At 44.7% G+C, this 23,250-nt stretch overlaps 1 protein-coding gene across 10 annotated transcripts in view; it reads right to left on the minus strand.

Annotated features, from left to right (window-relative positions):
• Positions 1-23,250, minus strand: part of LOC118398965 (receptor-type tyrosine-protein phosphatase U-like) — a 305,732-nt gene that overhangs the window by 188,795 nt on the left and 93,687 nt on the right. For all 10 annotated transcript variants that reach the window (XM_052472190.1, XM_052472185.1, XM_052472195.1 and 7 more), the window contains exon 2: positions 6,771-6,899. In XM_052472190.1, coding sequence (XP_052328150.1) covers positions 6,771-6,899 — 129 coding nt within the window. The remainder of the gene's footprint in view (positions 1-6,770; positions 6,900-23,250) is intronic.

The raw sequence follows: 23,250 nt of genomic DNA on the forward strand, positions 1-23,250 counted from the left end.
GAAATAAGACAAAAAAAACAGAAAACTTGAGCGTGCATAACTATTCAACCCCCTTTGTCAAGCCACTTTTTGCAGCAATTACAGCTGCAATTCTCTTGGGGTAGGTCTCTATAAGCTTGACACATCTAGCCACTGGGATTTTTGCCCATTCTTCAAGGCAAAACTGCTCCAGCTCCTTCCGCTGGTGTATAGCAATCTTTATGTCATACCACTGTTTCTCAATTGGATTGAGGTCTGGGCTTTGACTAGGCCATTCCAAGATATTGAAATGTTTTCACTTAAACCACTCAAGTGTTGTTTTAGCAGGTGAACCTACATCCCAGTCTCAAATCTCTGGAGGACTGAAACAGGTTTCCCTCAAGAATTTCTCTGTATTTAGCACCATCCATCATTCCTTCAATTCTGACCAGTTTCCCAGTCCCTGCTGATGAAAATCCCCTTGTGCTGGGGACAATAAAAGGCCACTATGTACAGTTTTGTCACACAACATCAAAGCCACAGATGTCTCAAGTTTTGAGGGAGCGTGCAATTGGCATGCTGACTTTAGGAATGTCCACCAGAGCTGTTGCCAGATAATTTAATGTTCTCTACCATAAACCGCTTCCAATGCTTTTTTAGAGAATTTGGTAGTACGTCCAACCAGCCTCACAACTGCAGACCAGGTGTAACTAAGCCAGCCCAGGACCTGCACATCCGGCTTCTTCACCTGTGGGATCGTCTGAGACCAGCCACCCGGACAGATGATGAAACCGAGGAGTATTTCTGTCTGCAATAAAGCCCTTTGTGGAGAAAAAAAGAAGTCTGATTGGCTGGGCCTATGCCCTCGCAGGCCCACCCATGGCTGCCCAGTAATGTGAAATCCATAGATTAGGGCCTAATTAACTTATATCAATTGAATGATTTCCTTATATGAACAGTAACTCAGTAAAATCAAATTGTTGCATGTTGCGTTTATATTTTTGCTCAGTATACAGTATTTTGTATATTTTAATCCAAATAAATTGATGCAGAAATCCTCGGTTTTAATGGGTATGACGCCTCTGAAGAGGGGTATGGAGGAGACAGTAATGTCCCCTATACTCCGCAACTATAGACTTGCTTCTTGAATCCCCCCTTATCTTCTCTCTCTCGCCCTTTTCTCTCTCCCACCCCTTTTCTCGTTCCTGCCCTTCTCTCTCTCCCGCCCTTCTCTCTCTTTACCTTCCCCTTGCTCTCTCTATCTCCCTCTCATTTGCTCTCTCCCTCTCATTCTCTCTCTCCCTCCCTCTCATCCTCTCTCTCCCTCTCATTCTCTCTCATTCTCTCTCTCCCTCTCATTCTCTCTCTCCCTCTCATCCTCTCCGTCCCTCTCATCCTCTCTCTCCCTCTCATCCTCTCTCTCCCTCTCATTCTCTCTCTCCCTCCCTCTCATTCTCTCTCCCTCCCTCTCATTCTCTCTCTCCCTCCCTCTCATCCTCTCTCTCCTCCCTCTCATCCTCTTTCTCCCTCCCTCTCATTCTCTCTCTCCCTCCCTCTCATCCACTCTCTCCCTCCCTCTCATTCTCTCTCTCCCTCCCTCTCATCCTCTCTCTCCCTCCCTCTCATCCTCTCTCTCCCTCCCTCTCATCCTCTCTCTCCCTCCCTCTCATCCTCTTTCTCCCTCCCTCTCATCCTCTCTCTTCCTCCCTCTCATCCTCTCTCTCCCTCCCTCTCATCCTCTCTCTTCCTCCCTCTCATCCTCTCTCTCCCTCCCTCTCATTCTCTCTCTCCCTCCCATCCTCTCTCTATCCCTCTCTCTCCATCGCTGCAGTGTTTCCACGTCATTGGTGTGCTGGTGGTCTCTGGGTCTGTGATCTATATTATGAATCTGCAGCAGTGTCCGGTAGATAAACCAAGCTGTTGTCTCAATAAGAGTCTCTTTAGCGGCTCTGGAGGAATTCAAACCCTTGGACAGTTCTTGGGTTAGAGATGTGCTGTAGCAATCACAGTACCGCAAAAACCAAATTTCCAATGGTTAAGGCTACAGTGTTGATATGTTGATATATTTGAAGAGAAATACTCTAAGATCTTTTCATGAAAGACACCGACCACGAATGGGGTTGAATTTTCTCACAGAGAAAACGTTTAAAAAAATATCACTTGATAATGCGTATTATTATAACGCCAGTAAATGGCCACAATGAATGACATACATCTTTAAGTTCCGAAAATGGATACCAACTGTTACACATAAAATGTATAAATCAATACACTCTCACAAAGCAGCTTGAATAATTGTCTAAAATGTAGTCTGTCTATCAAGTGATCTTAGCCTGTGCGCTGTGGGTTGTTAGCTGCTGCCTCAATTAGCCCCCACAATAGGTACTTAGCATGGAGGACCCTCAACAGAGTAGTTGATTTCATATAGTCTTTATTTCTCATCCCAGAGAGAGAAAGTGTCTGTGATGATGAACAAAGACATAACTGAAGCAGCCCACTTCAACATTTTAAAGACACACAAGCACACACTCCACTTCAATCCCACATTTAACCCATCGGAAGATACAAATGAGATAAAAAAGGAACATTAAAATGTTTGTGTTTTTACTACTACTGGCCCCTGAGGAAGACCAGGAAGTGTAATCAGCACTGTGACCCAATCAGCGGTGACCCATGTCCAATCAGCCAATCCTACGGAGGGATTTTGTTAACGAAACCCGTTCTGCCTCCGGGCAGAGAAAGGTGTGTGTATGTGCCCAAAACAGTGGAAACAATAACACAGCAGTTTAATAACACAGCAGATGCGTTATGCAGAATCTGGATGCTCTGCAGGGCCCATTTCCTACGCTACACACACACACACACACACACACAACTCTCCCATTATAACATGTGGAGCAAGCACGTGGAAAGTTTCTCTGAGGCGTGGAGAAGCTCATACACACCATTTCCCGCTACGGTGGCAGGAAGCTTTAAATAAACATGCATATTGTATGTTTGCAGCAAATATGTGCACGTAATAAGGTAAGGGCCCCAGAGCGTGTGTGTGTGTGTGTGTGTGTGTGTGTGTGTGTGTGTGTGTGTGTGTGTGTGTGTGTGTGTGTGTGTGTGTGTGTGTGTGTGTGTGTGTGTGTGTGTGTGTGTGTGTTTGGTTTTTGGTTTTACAATCCTTTGGGGACAAGAAGTCCACGGACAAGTGGGGAAGTTTCACCAGTCTGCACAATGAAAAATGATATTTTAGGCTTAGGGTTTGTTTGGTTTATGGTAACAATTTTGTGTTAGGGGTTTGTTTCAGTTTTAGATTTAAGGTTTGGAGTTAAGGTTAGGGTTACGGTTAATGGGAATAGGGTGTGTGTGTGTGTGTGTGTGTGTGTGTGTGTGTGTGTGTGTGTGTGTGTGTGTGTGTGTGTGTGTGTGTGTGTGTGTGTGTGTGTGTGTGTGTGTGTGTGTGTGTGTGTGTGTGTGTGTGTGTGTGTGTGTGTGTGTGTGTGTGGAATGAGGCTTGGCCCCCTGTTGAAGCATGACTAACTCACAGCGATAGATCACATGCAGAGAGACCACCTGGTGGTGTGGGGATGATGGAAACACTCTGAGCTAATGGAAATGTTGGGCCTGTTTTCCTGTTTTCCTGATTCAAACACAGCAGGCTGCTGAGGGGAGAACAGCTCATAATAATTGCTGGAATGGAGTGACTGGAATGGTATCAAACACATGGAAAACATGTTGTTGATGTATTTGATCCCATGGAAATGATGTGTTTGATCCGTCTGATACCATTCCATAGATTCCCTTCCAGCCATTACTATGAGCCCGTCCTCTCCAATTAAGGTGGCACCAACCCCCTGTTGTTTCAAAACCTAGCTAGCATACTAACGTACGCTCAAATTAACAGTACAACATCTATCATACTAACTTAGGCACTAATCAACAGTACAACAGATAGCATACTAACAGCTACATGTAATACCAAATAGTAAACCAGCTAGCATACTTACCTACAGTAGGCATAACTTAACAGTTCTATTTCCCTCCTGTTTCAAAACCTAGCTTGCATACTGAATTAGGCTCAATCAAAGCCTTAAACTATCCAAGCCTGAAACAAAATTAGCCTATACTCAAAATGTTAACAAATGTGTGTAATCAACTTTGAGTGTGGACTGAATGATTATGCATACTGGATGGACTGGATTACGGAGGGCCTGTTGGAGGGCTTGTTGTCCGGACCTCTGGAAGTCTCAATGGGGGTGCCACAGGGTTCAATTCTTGGTCCGACTCTTTTCTCTATAAATATCAATGATGTCGCTCTTGCTGCTGGTGATTCTCTGATCCACCTCTACGCAGACGACGCCATTCTGTATACATCTGGCCCTTCCTTCGACACTGTGCTAACAAACCTCCAAACGAGCTTCAATGCCATAAAACAATCCTTCCGTGGCCTCCAACTGCTTTAAATGCTAGTAAAACTAAGTGCATGCTCTTCAACCGATTGCTGCCCGCACCCTCCCGCCCGACTAGCATCACTTCTCTGGATGGTTCTGACTTAGAATATGTTGACAACTACAAATATCTAGGTGTCTGCTTAGACTGTAAACTCTCCTTCCAGACTCACATTAAGCATCTCCAATACAAAATCAAATCTAGAATCGGCTTACTATTTCGCAACAAATCTTCCTTCACTCATGCTGCCTAACATACCATCATGCTGCACAACCAAATCCCCATATACTACCCACCACTGCGACCTGTATGCTCTCGTTGGCTGGCCCTCACTACATATTCGTCACCAAACCCACTGGCTCCAGGTCATCTATAAGTCTCTGCTAGGTAAAGCCCCGCTTAATCTCAGCTCACTGGTACCATAGCAACACCCACCCGTAGCACGTGCTCCAGAAGGTATATATCACTGGTCATCCCCAAAGCCAACACCCCCTTTGGCCGCCTTTCCTTCCAGTTCTCTGCTGCCAATGATTGGAACGAACTGCAAAAATCACTGAAGTTGAAGTCTTATATCTCCTTCTCTAACTTTAAGCATCAGCTGTCAGAGGAGCTTACCGATCACTGTACCTGTACACAGCCAATCTCTAAATAGCACACCCTATTATCTCACCCCCATATTGTTACTTATCCTCTTGCTCTTTTGCACCCCAGTATCTCTACTTGCACATCATCATCTTCACATCTATCACTCCAGTGTTAATGCTAAATTGTAATTATTTTGCCTCTATTGCCTATTTATTGCCTTACCTCCCTACTCTTCTACATTTGCACACACTGTACATAGATTCTTCTATTGTGTTATTGTACGTTTGTTTATGTGTAACTCTGTGTTGTTGTTTTTGTCGCACTGCTTTGCTTTATCTTGGCCAGGTCGCAGTTGTAAATGAGAACTTGTTCTCAACTGGCCTACCTGGTTAAATAAATAAAGGTTAAATAAAAATAGAATGATATTATGCTCCAAAATGTATATCCACAAGTGTAAGTGTTGCTGTTGGTTCATTGATTGTGCAGGGCGGCTTACAGTTAGCTTACACTGACAGTGAATTTATATATGATTTTGAATAGCCTAGCAATTGGGCATTTTAGTTATTTTCATAATTAATAGGCTGACACCTTACCTTTCCTTTATTCAGTTCTTGAGCGCGCAGACAGACTAACAACAGTTTAGTGAAATATGTTTTGTTGCGAATACATGTTACTATGGATTTTCCCTCACAGATTTCACTTGGTTTCCCAAATGAAGCTCTGGGTTGGTGGAGGAACAAGGTTGGCGAGCCCATGCCATACAGTTTTTGCGGAATTCCACTTGTCGAGCAGTTCCTCAAGCAGCGCTTGGTGCATGAAGTGAAATAAGTGTTCTTATATTTATTTCAGTAGCTGCTCATATTAAGCACAGCTCTGCTGTACAACTGAAGTATCCTTTCTAGCATTATTGAAAAAAGGACTGTCAGGAAAGGGAGCAGCTTCCATTCGCTATTCGAGTATACGATGACATGTCCTTTTTCCCCTACCTCTGTTCCTGCCCATTTCATAATGGGCCATTCTAAAACGAATTTGATATATTAGTAAAGACAAGATTAAATTCCAAATAGTCTGATGGGTGAAAATATGATCACTTGATGAGAGAACAGCTGTGCAGCCTGAGGCAAGGAACAGAGCACCATCTTAGCCAATAGTTGCACCATGCAGCCCATATTTTCATTTCGAAGTTTGCATCGTTCACAACTAAAGCTGCCAAATAACTCTAAATTTAGTTTATAGGGCCTGTTTCAAATGATCACTTTTACGCTCAACATTGACACTTTACATGCGCACTTAATCATTTGTTATTTTAGACCTGACTTTTAATGGTGAGAAGGAGCTGTTCCTTTTCCTGTCATGACTAAAATAAATGATGGATTTATTGTGATGGTGTATATCACATTGACTTATTAGACTTTTAAATGCAGATGCTCCAAAGGAACACATCAGCAGCTTGTATGTGGCTTGTAAACATGGCCTGGAGATGCTAATGTTGTTCATGTTAATTAATGGTCAATTACCATGAGACCGGCAGTCTTTTGCATGACAATAACCAGCTGACAAAATGTCATGACCGCCACAGCCCTAGGCCCAAACAACATAGTCCAACTGTCCCAATAATCCACAACAAAGAGTATGGCTGTGGCACTGTGAAGTGTGCATTTGGACAAGGGGATAGAGTTTCTGGGATCCTTTGCTACAACATACATCAGAAATGAAATTAAATGAATCAGAAACATAGGAAGATGAAGACCTAAGGTTATAAACCCCATTGGAACAGCGTTTAGATTTACCTCGCAGCAGGTCTGGGGAGGTGTGTGGCCAGTTGTATGTCCTCATCAGCTGCCAGTCAAAGTCGTCCTCCTGTCCCTGCTTGTACTCACACAGCCCAGGGTCGGAGTCCTCGTCAAAGGTACAGCCAGCTGTAGGGGAAAGAAAGAGAGGGGAGGTGGTGATTAGAAGGCATCAATAGTGAAGAAATAATTTACCATTGCGTTCAACCAACTTAAAACTCAAACAGTCTTTGTGGGTCAAAGTCTATTGCCCTGCTATTCAAGCTAGAAGAATATACACTATATATACAAAAGTATGTGGACACCCCTACAAATTTGTGCATTCGACTATTTCAGCTATTTCACTATTTGCTGATAGGTGTATAAAATCGAGCACACAGCCATTCAATCTCCATAGACAAACATTAGCCGAGTGCTGAAATGCGTAGGGCATACAAATCCTTGGTTGCAACACTGACTCCCAAGTTCCAAACTGCCTCTGGAAGCAACGTTAGAACAAGAACTGTTAGTCGGGAGCTTCCTTATATAGATTACCATGGCAGAGCATCTGCAAACAAGCCTAAGATCACCATGCGCAATGCCAAGCGTTGGCTGGAGTGGACTCTGGAGCAGTGGAAATACGTTCTCTGGAGTGATGAATCACGCTTCACCATCAGGCAGTCTGAAGGACTAATCTGGCTACCTGCCCCAATGCCTAGTGCCAACTGTACATTTTGGTGGAGAAGGAATAATGGTCTGGGGCTGGTTTTCATGGTTCGGGCTAGGCTCTAGTTCCAGTGAAGGGAATTCTTAACGCCACAGCATACAATGAGGTTCTAGATGACTCTGTGCTTCCAACTTTGTAGCAACAGTTTGGGGATGACAAGGCCCCTGTGCACAAAGTGAGGTCCTAACAGAAATGGTCTGTTGAGATCGGTGTGGAAGAACTTGGCTGGCCTGCACAGAGCCCTGACCTCAACCCGATCGAACATCTTTGGGAGGAATTGGAACGCCGACTGTGAGCCAGGCCTAATCACCCAACATCAGTAATGTTCTTGTGGCTGAATGGAAGCAAGTCCCCACAGCAATGTTCCAACATCTAGCAGAAAGCCTTCCCAGAAGAGTGAAGGCTGTTATAGCAGCAAAGGGGGGACCAACTCCATATGAATGCCCATGATAATGGAATGAGATGTTCGTCAAGCGGGTGTCCACATACTTTTGGTCATGTAGTGTACATACAGTAAATAACTGAAAAAATTAATATTTCTGAGTTTGTTTTTGTTCGGGTACCACTTTTTTGAGGGGATCAATGAAATGACAAAGAAAATCCATACCTCGTAGCTTTACTGTTTTCTTTGGGAAGTGTAAGAGAAAATTGTTCTCAAAGACACAATGAATAATGAGCTCTATTAGAGGGACAACAGCAGCACTGCCACTATGGGCACTCAGATGACATCATCACAGGCAGACTATTAAATGCCTACATCAAAAAACTGTAGGTTTTCGACCAGCTAAAAGCCATATTTTCTGTTCAAATAACATGTAATAGTGGTAGTCTAGGTGGTATTGCAGCATGGCGACAGGGCCTGGCTGAGTGTAGGAGCCCCATGACCAGGTCTGGCTGAGTGTTCCTCTTTTGTCCTCCTGTTCATTTTCCCCTGGGGAATCAATGGTCTACATCCCAAATGTCACCCTATATAGTGCACTACTTTTGACCAGGACTCATAGGGAATAGGGTGCCATTTGGGAAAGAGCCATGGTCATTTGGCCCCATTAGCCCTGTGGTGTGAAAATAGCAGACCAGCTACAGGTCACTGAAATAGGGCTGAGATGACAGGCGGTGGCGGTGGTGCCAAAGGAGGGAGGTCGTGGCACCATCACAGCTGATGGGGATGGCGGGGAGGGTGCGTGTGTGCATGGGGGGGCTCTCAGCCAGACAGTGAGTGAAGGTGACCTTTAGCACCCTGTCAAGCTCATCATCCCAATTCATAGTACCCTCTCTCAGCTCTAATCATATCAACCACAGGCTTTAAAGCCAGCAGCTACATAATAACCGAGAACACAATGGTCCTACATGAAACACAATCGCTAAATGCTGCATATCTACTATGCCCAAATAATGGACAATACATAACATGACATATTGTGCACAGCAGTGGTGGTCAGTGCCATTCAAGATGAGGAAACTTTTTGGGCTTCTATTACAGCATATTGGATGACTGTCATTCATATTCCATTTACCCAGTTCAATGTAACAGCGGTTTAGGCTACTACATGATACTCTAATTATCCAAGCGAAACATCTACAAACAACCTACATCATTGTCACAATATTAGCTAAAGTTATGTCATTAACCACTCCCTCTTCCGATTAGGGGTAGTTGGAAAAGCTGTTCAAAAGAGGACATTGTATTTGTTTTTTTGTACTCCCTGACGAAGGCCATGCAGCTGAAACGTGTCGGTTTAAAACAAAAACGTTGTTTCTATTGAACATGCCATACTAATAAAGGCATTTTAATTAATTATATGAAGAGTGCCTTGGTGTACATTAGTAGCGCTTCCCTTCCTCCTCTTTCTACGAGGTTCCAGTGTTATGTTGGAAGTCATAGCAGGCTAGCTATCATAGGATCATTTTGTTTGAGCTGGGTGTTTCAGTAGGCTAAACTATCTAGCTGCATTTGATAGCTAAGTAACGTTAAGTGAAACTGAAGGTGTAAAAAAGTGAGAGAAAAAATGACTCTCTCTCTCTCTATTTCTCTCTTGCTTCTCCTTCATTTTCGAAGATATTAATTTATTAAAAACTGTTAAACTATTGTTTTTCTCTCTCTTTGAGTCAACTACTGACCACATTTTATACACTGCAGTGCAAGCTAGCTGTAGCTTATGCTTTCAGTACTAAATAAATGATCTGATCCTTTGATTGGGTGGACATGTAAGTTCATGTTGCAAGAGCTCTGATGGGCTGGAGGACCTCCTCTGGTAGTTGTCAAAATTACTGTGTACGTCTATGGAAGGGGGTGGGAACGATGAGCCTCCTAGAATTTGTATTGAAGTCAATGTACCCAGAGAAGGAAGGAAGCTAGCTGTCCCCCGGCTACACCATCGTGCTGCCATCGTGCTAACTGATCATATTAGGCCTTGGCAGGAGCAGAACACTGAACAGGACTCGTGTTAAAGAGCCACTCTGAATCTATGCCAGGCCCTGCTTAAAAAGGCATCCCGCCTAGCTGGCCGAAACACACGTACACACACACCAGTCGCACCTTGTTCTCCTTTGTGTTCTGTTTGGGAAAACCGTCTGTTTTGTTTTTTAATTTGGACTAACTTTTATCCTGTTTGAAACAGTAGGCTGGCAGAAAGCATTCCCTTTGCAATAAACAACCAAGACAGTTTCTCTTTCTCCTCTGGTCTTTAAGGGAGATGCGTCTGCCCCAAATGAGCTTTTCATGCAACGTAAAGCCTAGCCCATGCAATTAGAACAGTCATTTGCGCATTTGTATGTATCTAAGGTGTGTGTGTGTCTGAGCAGAGTAATCCAATTAAATATTCACGTGAGCAAAATTCTGACAAACTTCTGTAATTTTTGCTAAAATTAACAGTGGAAAGGATTGTGAGAATAAATTATGAATGTGTGTTTACTAATAACAGAAAACAGACCAGATGTAACGGATGTCGTCTGGAGATAGAGAGGAGGACCAAAGCGCAGCGTGGTAAGTGTTCAGTATGTAATATTTAATGAAACGAACTGAACACTGAAATACAAAACAATAAAGTGAACGAACGAAAACCGAAACAGTATCGTGTGTACCAAACACACACACGGAAAACAGGCTACCTAAATATGGTTCTCAACCAGGGACAACGATAGACAGCTGCCTCTGATTGAGAACCATATCAGGCCAAACACAGCAATAGAAAATATACATAGACTAACATAGACTACCCACCCCAACTCACGCCCTGACCATACTAAATAAAGACAAAACAAAGGAAATAAAGGTCAGAACGTGAGAGTACCCCTCCCAAGGGGGCGGACTCCGGCTGCAAAACCTGAACCTATAGGGGAAGGTCTAAGTGGGCGTCTGTCCGCGGTGGCGGCTCTGGCGCGGGACGTGGACCCCACTTCACCACAGTTTTTGTCCGCCTCCTCAACCACCCCCATGGCCTCTTATGAGCGGCGACCCTCGCCGCCGACCTCCGACTGGGGACCCTAGCCATGGGTCCCGAATGGACGGGAGACTCCAGCAGCGCCGTACAGGCGGGAGACTCCGGCAGCGCCAGACAGGCGGGAGACTCCGGCAGCGCCAGACAGGTGGGAGACTCCGGCAGCGCCAGAGTGAAGGACGGCTCTGGCAGCTCCTGGCTGGCTGACGGCTCTGGAAGCTCCTGGCTGGCTGACGGCTCTGGCAGCTCCTGGCTGATTGACGGCTCTGGTAGCTCCTGGCTGACTGACGGCTCCAGCAGCTCCTGGCTGGCTGACGGCTCTGGAGCTATTGAGCACCGAGCCTGCCCAACCTTACCTGGTTGAATGCTCCCTGTAGCCAGGCCAGTGCGGCGAGGTGGAATAGCCCGCACTGGGCTGTGCTGGCGAACCGGGGTCACCATGCGTAAGGCTGGTGCCATGTACGCCGGCCCGAGGAGACGCACTGGAGACCAGATGCGTAGAGCCGGCTTCATGGCACCTGGCTCGATGCCCACTCTAGCCCGGCCGATACGAGGAGCTGGAATGTACCGCACCGGGCTATGCACACGCACCGGGGACACAGTGCGCTCCACCGCATAACACGGTGCCTGCCCGTTCGGGCTTCCAGCCGTGCTGCCGTGCTGCCTCCTCATACCGGCGCCTCTCCGCTTTCGCTGCCTCCAGCTCTGAACGAACGAAAACCGAAACAGTACCTCACAGGGAAAACAGGCTACCTAAATATGGTTCTCAATCAAGGATAATGATTCCCAGTTCTGATGTTTCTGCTGATTTGGATTAGGACTCTTTGCCTTCCTTGACTTAACGATTGCCTGCCCCTTGTATTGTAATAAACTTTGAGACTCGTACTATCCGCCTCCTGTGTCTGCATCTGGGTCTTAGCCTGAGCCATGATAGCAGAGCACTTTCTGATGTTTAAACTGTCCAGAGACAACAGCAACCAAAGTGCCATTGTCTCCCCATGTGGCAGCCATTAGTCTTTAGCTAATTGAACAGATAGCACACGGCCACACACTCACACACACATGCACAAACATACACACAGATCAGGTTGTAAACATACAGATTGAAAACATTGAATCACACACTGATGGGGTTACCTTTTACATGGTTGGAAAGGGCCCAAAATAACTTTAAGCCCCTAGCTGTCGCTGCTGACATGTCTTAGAGGTAGTAGAGAGAGGGGGGAGAGAGAGGGGGGGAGAGAGAGAGAGAGAGAGAGAGAGAGAGAGAGAGAGAGAGAGAGAGAGAGAGAGAGACAGAGACAGAGACAGAGACAGAGACAGAGACAGAGACAGAGAACAAAGCGGTATGAATAGATATAAGTCTGTAAGAACAGATGCCTCTGAACTTTAAAGGTACGATAGGCAAAATGTTGAACAACATCCCCAGCTTGTAGACCCTGTAGATAAAACACTAAATCCTGAAGCTTCCTTATCTTTTCCTCTAACCCACCCCCCCCACCCACACACTATTTCCTGGCAACAGTTTATAATCCTGTTAAAACAAATGTGACTCTAACTACAAATGTGAATAACTAAAACACTCAATCGGGAATGATTCATCTCAAAGGACATTGGTTATTTCAACTTAATGACTGCCTCAGGATCAGAGACTGAAGGACGCACCGACTGCTGCCATCTCTGATGACACATAACTCCACGCCAACAGTGGCATATCAACTAGAATCACACGTACCATCCAATCCCTCCAAAATAGATTTTTTTTACTACATAATAAAATGTGAATGTATGAAATTCCAATTTCCTATTCCTATCTCTTTCACTGCTTTCACATTTCAGCGCCCGCCAAATTGTGTATCTACCGTAGGCTTATTGAAAAACTTAAAATAACCATCAACTGAATCAGCTCAGCCCAATATATACTGGAAAGCTTGGACAAATATAGAACGAACCAGCTGTATTAAACTGGCCACCTTCCAAACACAACTCATCAAAGGCAGGAGAGGAGAAGATGAGAAGACAAAGTGGAGGACAGGAGGAAGATGACAGGATGACATGGACAGGAGGTGATATATACAGTACTAGTCAAAAGTTTGTACACACCTTCTGATTCAATGTTGGTCTTATTTGAACTATTTTCTACATTATAGAGTAGAAATAGTGAAGACATCAAAACTATTAAATAACACATATGGAATCATGTAGTAACCAAAAAAGTGTTCAACTATATTCATTCTCTGAACCAGCTTCACCTGGAATGATTTTCCAACAGTCTTGAAGGAGTTCCCACATATGCTGAGTACTTGTTGGCTGCTTTTTATTCCCTCTGCGGTCCAAGTCATCCCAAACCATCTCAATTGGGTGGAGGTCAGGTGATTGTGGAGGCCAGGTCATCTGATACTGTACTACATCACTCACCTTCTTAGTCAAATAGCCCTTACACAGGTGTGTTGGGTCCTGTAGAAAAACAAATGATAGTCCCACTAAGCGCAAACCAGAATGGAATGGCGTATCGCTGTAGAATGCTGTGGTAGCCATGCTGGTTAAGTGTGCCTTGAATTCTAAATAAATCACTGACAGTGTCACCAGTAAATCACCCCACACCGTCACACCTCCTCCTCCATGCTTCACGGTGGAAACTACACATGCAGAGATCATCCGTTCACCTACTTTGCATCTCACAAAGACAGCGGTTGGAACCAAAAATCTAAAATTTGGTCTCATCAGACCAAAGGACAGAGTTCCACTGGTCTAACATCGATTGCTCATGCTTCTTGCCCGAGCAAGTCTCTTCTTAATATTGCAGCAATTCTCATCTGAACAGTTGATGTTGAGCTGTGTCTGTTACTTCAAATTAAATTCAATTGTATTTGTCACATGTGCCAAATATAACAGGGAGACCTTAACTGTGTAAGGCTCTTAACCAACAATACAGATCAATAAATAGAGTTAAGGAAATATTCATTATATAAACTAGAGTAAAAAAAAAAAGCTTTTTTAATGTAATAAGAAAATTACATAACTATAATGTAAATAGTTTGGGCGGCCATTTGATTAATTGCTCAGCAGTCTTATGTCTTGGGGGTAGAAGCTGTTATGCAGCCTTTTCGTCCTAGACTTGACGGTCCGGTACCGCTTGCCTTGCGATAGCAAGTCTATGACTTGGGTGACTGGTGTCTTTGACAATGTTTTTATACTTCCTTTGACACTGTTTAGTATATCGGTTCCTGGATGTCAGGAAGCTTGGCCCCAGTGATGTACTGGGCCGCACCACTACGCTCTGTAGCGCCTTACGGTCAGATGCCATACCAGGCAGTGATTCAACCAGTCAAGATGATCTCGATGGTGCAGCTGTAGGAATTTTTGAGGATCTGGGGACCCATACCAAATCATTTCAGTCTCCTGATGGGGAAAAGGTGTTGTCATGCCCTCTTCACGACACTCTCGGTATGTTTGAACCACGACACACACATGGCGCCGACAGAGATGGTCGTCTCACTTCTCGTTCTTAGGAAACTATGCAGTATTTAGTTTTTTTGTATGTATTATTTCTTACATTGTTACCCCAGGAAATAAGTATTATTACATACATCCGGGAGGAACTATTGGATATAAGAGCAACGTCAACTTACCACCATTATGACCAGGAAAATGACTTTCCCGAAGCAGATCCTCTGTTTGGACCACCACCCAGGACAATGGATTTAATCCCAGTAGCCGATCCAAAACAACGGCCCGCTGAAGGGGCAGACGGAGCGGTCTTCTGGTCAGGCTCCGTAAACGGGCACATTGCTCACCGCTCCCGAGTATACTACTCGCCAATGTCCAGTCTCTTGACAACAAGGTAAACAAAATTCGAGCAAGGGTTGCCTTCCAACTTTCTCAGTTTCACAGAAACATGGCCCACTCGGGATATGTTAACAGGGTCGATACAGCCAACCCGGTTTCTTCATGCATCTCGCCGACAGAAACAAACATCTCTATGGTAAGAATAAGGGCGGGGGCGTTGCCTTATGATTAAAGAGTCGTGGTGTGATCATAACAACTTAAAGGAACTCAAGTCCTTTTGTTCACCTGACCTAGAATTCCTTACAATCAAATGCAGACCGCATTATCTACCAAGAGATTTCTCTTCGATTATAATCACAGCCATGTATACCCCCCAACAAGCAGACACCTCGACGGCCCAGAAAGAACTTCATTGAACTCTATGTAAACTGGAAACCATATATCCTGAGGCTGCATTTATTGTAGCTGGGGATTTTAACAAAGCTAATATGAAAACAAGGCTCCCTAAATTTTATCAGCATATCGAATGCGCGACCCAGGCTGGCAGCATTATGGATTATTGCTACTCTAACTTCCGCGAAACATACAAAGTCCTCCCTCGCCCTCCTTTCGGCATATCTGACCACAACTCCATTTTGTTGCTCCCAGCCCATAGACAGAAACCAAAACAGGAAATTCCCATGTTCTGGTCTGTTCAATGCTGGTCCAACCAAAGGGATTCCATGCTTCAAGATTGCTTCGATCATGTGGACTGGGATATGTTCTGGAAAGCCTCAGACAATAACATTGATGTATACGCTGATTCGGTGAGCGAGTTTATTAGCAAGTGCACCGGTGATGTTGTACCCATGGTGAGTATTAAAACCTTCCCCAACCAGAAACTGTGGATTGATGGCATCATTCGCGCAAAACTGAAATCGCGCTCGAACCACTGCTTTCAATCATGGCTAGGCGACCGGAAACAGGACCGAATACAAACAGTGTAACTATTTCCTCCGCAAGGCAATTAAACAAGCAAAGCGTCAGTATAGAGACAAAGTAGAGTCGCAATTCAACGGCTCAGACACAAGATGTATGTGGCAGGGTCTACAGTCAATCACGGATTATAAAAATAAAACCAGCCCCGTTGCGGACACCGACGTCTTGCTCCCAGACAAATTAAATAACTTCTTTGCTTGCTTTGAGGACAATACAGTGCCACTGACACGGCCCACTACCAAAACCTGCAGGCTCTCCTTCACCGCGTCGCCATGCACGCCTCCAACTCAATCATCTTCAGACAACATCTCGGCGTATACATCACGGACAAACTGAAATGGTCCACCCACACAGAGAGCGTGGTGAAGAAGGCGCAACAGCACCTCTTCAACCTCAGGAGGCAGTAGCTTGGCTTGTCACCGAAAACAATCGAAAACACACAACCTTTTACAGATGCACAATCGAGAGCATCCTGTCTGGCTGTATCCCCGCCTGGTAACTGCTCCGCCCACAACTGTAAGGCTCTCCATAGGGTAATGAGGGTAGTGAGGTCTGCACAACGCATCACTTGTGTGTATAAGGTAGTTGTTGTGAAATTGTTAGATTACTTGTTAGATATTACTGCACGGTCGAAGCACGGTTGAAGCACAAGCATTTCGCTACACTTGCATTAACATCTGCTAACCATGTGTAAGTGACCAATACAATTTGATTTGATTTGATGATAGTTAGTTGGTGATGTAGACACCACGGAACATTAAACTCTCGACCTGCTCCACTTCAGCCCCATTGATGTTAATGGGGCCTGTTCGGCCCTCCTTTTCCTATAATCCACGATCAGCTCCTTTGTCTTGCTCACATTGAGGGAGAGGTTGTTGTCCTGACACCACACTGCCAGACCTCTAACCTCCCTATAGGCTGTCTCATCATTGTCGGTGATCAGGCCTACCACTGCTGTGTCGTCAGCAAACTTAATGATATGTTGGAGTCGTGCTTGGCCAGGCAGTTATGGGGGAACAGGGAGTAAAGAAGGCAGGAGGCACGCACCCCTGAGGGGCCCCAGTGTTGAGGATCAGCGTGGCAGATGTGTTGGTTCCTACCCTTTATAGGAAAGTTTGTGGTAATACGCACATCCTTAAAAACATAGGTGCTGGTCTAGAAAAAATACTAGTATAGAACACGAAGGACCACGCTGTTAAAGCTCCCAATTCACAGAATTATTGACAATGTTAATATCCAAAAAGGATCTTCTTCAGGTTGACTACCCTTACTACCTGTGGGCGGCCTGTCAGGAAGTCCAGGATCCAGTTTCAGAGGGAGATGTTTAGTCCCAGGGTTCTTAGCTTAGTGATGAGCTTCGTGGGCAATATGGTGTTGAACGCTGAGCTGTAGTTAATGAAGAGCATTTTCACATAGGTGTTCCTTTTGTCCAGGTGGGATAGGGCAGTGTGGCCTGTGATTGAGATTGTGTCATCCATGGATACAATGAGGGAAAATAGTAGGACAACAGGATTTCAGTCCTTCACGGCATAGTGTGTTACCAATTGTTTTCTTGGTGACTATGGTCCCAGCTGCCTTGAGATCATTGACAAGATCCTCCCGTGTAGGTCTGGGCTGATTCCTCACCGCTCTCCTGATCATTGAAACTCCACGCGGTGAGATCTTGCATAGAGCCCCAGGCCGAGGGAGATTGACAGTTCTTTTGTGTTTCATCCATTTGCGAATAATCGCACCAACTGTTGTCACCTTCTCACCAAGCTGCTTGGCGATGGTCTTGTAGCCCATTCCAGCCTTGTGTAGGTCTACAATCCTGTCCCTGACATCCTTGGAGAGCTCTTTGGTCTTGGCCATGCTGGAGAGTTTGGAATCTGATTGATTGATTGCTTCTGTGACAGGTGTCTTTTATACAGGTAACAAACTGAGATTAGGACCATTCCCTTTAAGAGTGTGCTCCTAATCTCAGCTCGTTACCTGTATAAAAGACACCTGGGAGCCATAAATCCTTCTGATTGAGAGGGGGTCAAATACTTATTTCCCTCATTAAAATGCAAATCAATTTATAACATTTTTGACATGCGTTTTTCTGGATTTTTTTCATTGTTATTCTGTCTCTCACTATTCAAATAAACCTACCATTAAAATTATAGACTGATCATTTCTTTGTCAGTGGGCAAACGTACAAAATCAGCAGGGGATCAAATACTTTTTTCCCTCACTATATGTTCGGGCGGTATGCGAATTGAAGTGTGTCTTGTGTTTCCGACATGATTATGTTGATGTGAGCCATGGCCAGCCTTTCAAAGCACTACCGACGTGAGTGCTACGGGGCGGAAGGTTACCTTCGCTTACTTGAGCACAGGGACTATGGTGGTCTGTTTGAAAGATAAACTGTACGTATTACAGACTCGGTCAGGGAGAGATTGAAAATGTCAGTGAAAACACTTGCCAGTTGGTCCGAGCATGCGGACAATGTCCTGGTGATCCATCTAGCCACCTTTGACCACACATTCATGCATGCTTCAGTGAGTTGAACTCTGTGAAGCGTTTATTTGTGCTGCAATTTCAGAGGCTGGTAACTATGTAACTCTGGGTCTTCCTTTCCTGTGGTGGTCCTCACGAGAGCCAGTTTTATCATAGAGGTGTGTCCAAACTTTTGACTGATACTGTATATATGCACCTCTGGAAAACATTAAGAGACCACTGCAAAATTATCAGTTTCTCCGGTTTTACAATTTACTACCGATCCTCCACCAAATTTCACAGTGGTTGCGAGACACTGTGGCTTGTAGGCCTCTCCAGGTCTCGCACCCACTGTGACATTTGGAGGAGGATCGGTGATGATCTGGGGGTGCATCAAAAGGCTGGAATCGGGCAGGTTTGTCTTTGTGAAGGACGTATGAATCAAGCCACGTACAAGGTTGTCCTGGAAGAAAACTTGCTTCCTTCTGCTCTGACAATGTTCCCCACCTCTGAGGATTGGTTTTTCCAGCAGGACAATGCTCCATCTCACACAGCCAGGTCAATCAAGGTGTGGATGGAGGACCACCAGATAAAGACCCTGTCATGGCCAGCTCAATCTCCAGACCTGAACCCTATTGAAAACCTCTGGAATGTGATCAAGAGGAAGATGGATGGTCACAAGCCATCAAACAAAGCCGAGCTGCTTGAACTTTTGCGCCAGGAGTGGCATAAAGTCACCCAACATCAATGTGAAAGACTGGTTGCGAGCATGCCAAGACACATGAAAGCTGTGATTGAAAATCAGGGTTATTCGACAAAATATTGATTTCTGAACTCTTTCTGAGTTAAAACATTAGTATTGTGTTCTTTATAAATGAATATTAACTTATTTTCTTTGCATTATTTGAGGTCTGACAAAACTGAATTTTTTTTTTGTTGACCAGTTGCCATTTTCTGCAAAGTAATGCTCTAAATGACAATATTTTTTATTTGGAATAAGGAAGAAATGTTGTCATTAGTTTATAGAATTTTTTTTTTTTTTTTTTTACCCAAACACATACAGTACCTATAAATAGTAAAACCAGAGAAACTGATAATTCTGCAGTGTTCTTGTAATTTTCTCCAGAGCTGTAACTACAGTGCATTCAGAAAGTATTCAGACCCCTTGAATTCTTTCACATTTTGTTACATTTCAGCCTTATTTTAAAATGGATTACTCCCCCCCCCCCTCATCAATCTACACACAATACCCCAGAATGAAAAAGCAAAAAAAAAAATTAGAAATGTTTGCAAATGTATTTAAAAAATAAATCAATTAAAAATCACATTTACATAAGTATTCAGACCGTTTACTTAGTACTTTGTTGAAGCACCTTTGGCAACGATTACAGATCGAGTCTTCTTGGGTATGACGCTACAAGCTTGGCACACCTGCATTTGGGAAGTTTCTCCCATTCTTCTCTGCAGATCTTCTCAAGCTCTGTAAGGTTGGATGGGGAGTGCCGCTGCACAGCTATTTGCAGATCTCTCCAGAGATGTTCGATTGGGTTCAAGTCCGGGCTCTGGCTGGGCCACTCAACGACCTTCAGAGACTTGTCCCGAAGCCACTCCTGCATTGTCTTGGCTGTGTGCTTAGGGTCATTTTCCTGTTGGAAGGTGAACATTTGCCCCAATCTGACGTCCTGAGTGCTCTGGAGCAGGTTTTCTTCTAGAATCTCTCTGTACTTTGCACTGTTCATCTTTCCCTCGATCCTGACTAGTCTCCCAGTCCCTGCCACTGAACAACATCCCCACAGCATGATGCTGCCACCAATATGCTTCACCGTAGGGATGGTGCTAGGTTTCCTCCAGGCGTGATGCTTGGCATTCAGGACAAAGAGTTCAATCTTGGTTTCATCAGACCAGAGAATCTAGTTTCTCATGGTCTGAGAGTCTTTTAGGTGCTTTTGGCAAACTCCAAGCGGGCTGTCTTGTGCATTTTACTGAGTAATGGCTTTGTCTGGCCACTCTAACATTAAGGCCTGATTGGTATACTACTGCAGAGATGATTGGTCTTCTGGAAGGCTCTCCCATCTTCACAGAGGAACTCTGGACATCTCTCAGAGTGACAATCGGGTTCTTGGTCACCTCCCTCCCCAAGGCCATTCTCCCCCGATTGCTCAGTTTGGCCGGGCAGCCAGCTCTTGGAAGAGTCTTGGTGGTTCCAAACTTCTTTCATTTAAAAAATTATGGAGGCCACTGTGTTCTTGGTGCCCTTCAATGAAGCAGAAATGTTTTGGTACACTTCCCCAGATCTGTGCTTTGACACAATCTGGTCTCGGAGCTCAACGGACAATTGATTTGACCTCATGGCTTGGTTTTTTCTCTGACATGAACTGTCAACTGTTGGACCTTATATAGACAGGTGTGTGCCTTTCCAAATCATGTCCAATCAATTTAATTTGCCATAAGTGGACTCCAACCAAGTTTTAAAAACATCTCAAGGATAATCAAATGAAACAGGATGCAACTGAGCTCAATTTTGAGTCTCATGGCAAAGGGTCTGAATACTTACGTAAATAATTTCAGAATGAGGCTGTAACGTAACAAAATGTGAGAATATACATATACATTTATATATAAACTCAGCAAAAAAAGAAACCTCCTCTCACTGTCAACTGCATTGTTTTCAGCAAACTTAACATATGTAAATATTTGTATAAACATAACAAGATTCAACAACTGAGACATAAACTGAACAAGTTCCACAGACATGTGACTAACAGAAATTGAATAATGTGTCCCTGAACAAAGGGGGGTGGGGGTTAAAATCTAAAGTAGCAGTCAGTATCTGATGTGGCCACCAAGCTGCATTAAGTACTGCAGTGAATCTCCTCCTCGTGGAATGCACCAGATTTGCTGTGAGATGTTACCCCACTCTTCCACCAAGGCACTTGCATGTTCCCGGACATTTCTGGGGGGAATGGCCCTAGCCCTCACCTTCGATCCAACAGGTCCCAGACGTGCTCAATGGGATTGAGATAAGGGCTCTTTGCTGGTCATGGCAGAACACTGCCATCCTGTCTTGCAGGAAATCACGCACAGAACGAGCAGTATGGCTGGTGGCATTGTCATGCTGGAGGGTCATGTCAGGATGAGTCTGCAGGAAGGGTACAACATGAGGAGCTGGATGTCTTCCCTATAATGCACAGCGTTGAGATTGCCTGCAATGACACCAAGCTCAGTCTGATGATGCTGTGACACACCTCCCCAGACAATGACGGACCCTCCACCTTCAAATCGATCCCGCTCTAGAGTACAGGCCTCGGTGTAATGCGCATTCCTTCGACGATAAACGCAAATCCGACGATGACCCCTGGTGAGAAAAGCGGGACTCGTCAGAGAAGAGCACTTTTTGACAGTCCTGTCTGGTCAAGTGATGGTGGGTTTTTGCCCATAGGTGAAGTTGTTGCCTGTGATGTCTGATGAGGACCTGCCTTAAAACAGGCCTACAAGCCCTCAGTCCAGCCTCTCTCAGCATATTGCGGACAGTCTGAGCACTTATGTAGGGATTGTGCATTCGTGGAGCAACTCGGGCAGTTGTTGTACCTGTACGTGTCCCGCAGGTGTGATGTTCGGATGTACCGATCCTGTGCAGGTGTTGTTACACGTGGTCTGCCACTGCAAGGACGATCATCTGTCTGTCCTTTCTCCCTGTAGCGCTGTCTTAGGCATCTCACAGCACGGACATTACAATTTATTGCCCTGGCCACTTCTGCAGTCCTCATGCCTCCTTGTAGCATGCCTAAGGCACGTTCACGCAGATGAGCAGGGACCATGCGCATCTTTCTTTTGGTGTTTTCAGAGTCAGTAGAAAGGCCTCTTTAGTGTCCTAAGTTTTCATAACTGTGACCTCAATTGCGTACCATCTGTTAGCTGTTAGTATCTTAATGACCGTTCCACAGGTACATGTTCATTAATTGTTTATGGTTCATTGAACAAGCACGGGAAACAGTGTTTAAACCCTTTACAATGAAGATCTGAGAAGTTATTTGGATTTTTACGATTTATCTTTGAAAGATAGGGTCCTGAAAAAGGGACAATTCTTTTTTTGCTGAGTTTATATACAGCAAATTCCTTTTGAAAGACCCATAAAGCCCTATCATTTATCATGATATGCCAGAGCTTTAGAGGTATAGGCTAGATCTCCATATGTATGTTCTGATTTATAGTGTATGACTTGTGACCTTTTCAAGTCGATGCAAAGTAAATGCCCTGTCTACTGTCTAAATGCCGTGTCCAGGCAATTTGGACATCACCTCTCAAAGATATCTACTGCATACATTAATCTTCATAGACTAGGTCTCCTCTCCTCCCTTCTTTCTGTCTCCTGTGTCCTCTCTATCTCCTCTCTTTCCCTCTTTCCTCATCCACTCCACTCTGTCATGGGGCTGGTATAATATAAGGGTGGTAAGATGGAGGGTGGAGGTAGTATGATGCAGAGCATAATTTATCTCTCTGACCATACTTCGCAGCACACACAGTTCCGAGGCAGAGAGTATTCTGAGATTGGCACTGCAAGGCAGAGGCTGTTGTGTGAAATTGTTTCATTAGTGCTCCACAATGGCTCCCATCCCTATTTCCTTCCCTACCCAGCAGCCCACCACACACACGTACCCCCCCACTCACACACACACACACACACACACACACACACACACACACACACACACACACACACACACTCCGTCACTCACACACCCACGCACACAACAACCACCACTACCGTTCCCAAATGTGAAGTGGAGAGGAACTCCAATGGAGAAAGAGAGTAAAAGAGAGAAAGCGAGGGTATTAGTGTCATTTATTTAACACATTTTAGATGTCTTATAGTTATAAGCAGCCCCCCCCCCAAAAAAAAAGAGTATACATCATATATATGTTTTTAAACAGTATTAAAATGTCAAAATAACCTGGTATACGGTATAAAAGGTATATCAACCAAGCCTAGAGAGTATGTATTGTCTGTTGGAAATAAGAGGGAAAATGCCAGATCAATACCTTATGATATGAACATTTAATGAAGACTTCTGGAGGAGGCACTTTTTGTCCTGTCAGAGAAGCCGACCTG

The sequence above is a fragment of the Oncorhynchus keta genome, chromosome 20, assembly GCF_023373465.1.
Source record: "Oncorhynchus keta strain PuntledgeMale-10-30-2019 chromosome 20, Oket_V2, whole genome shotgun sequence".
Classification (NCBI taxonomy): Eukaryota; Metazoa; Chordata; class Actinopteri; order Salmoniformes; family Salmonidae; genus Oncorhynchus; species Oncorhynchus keta.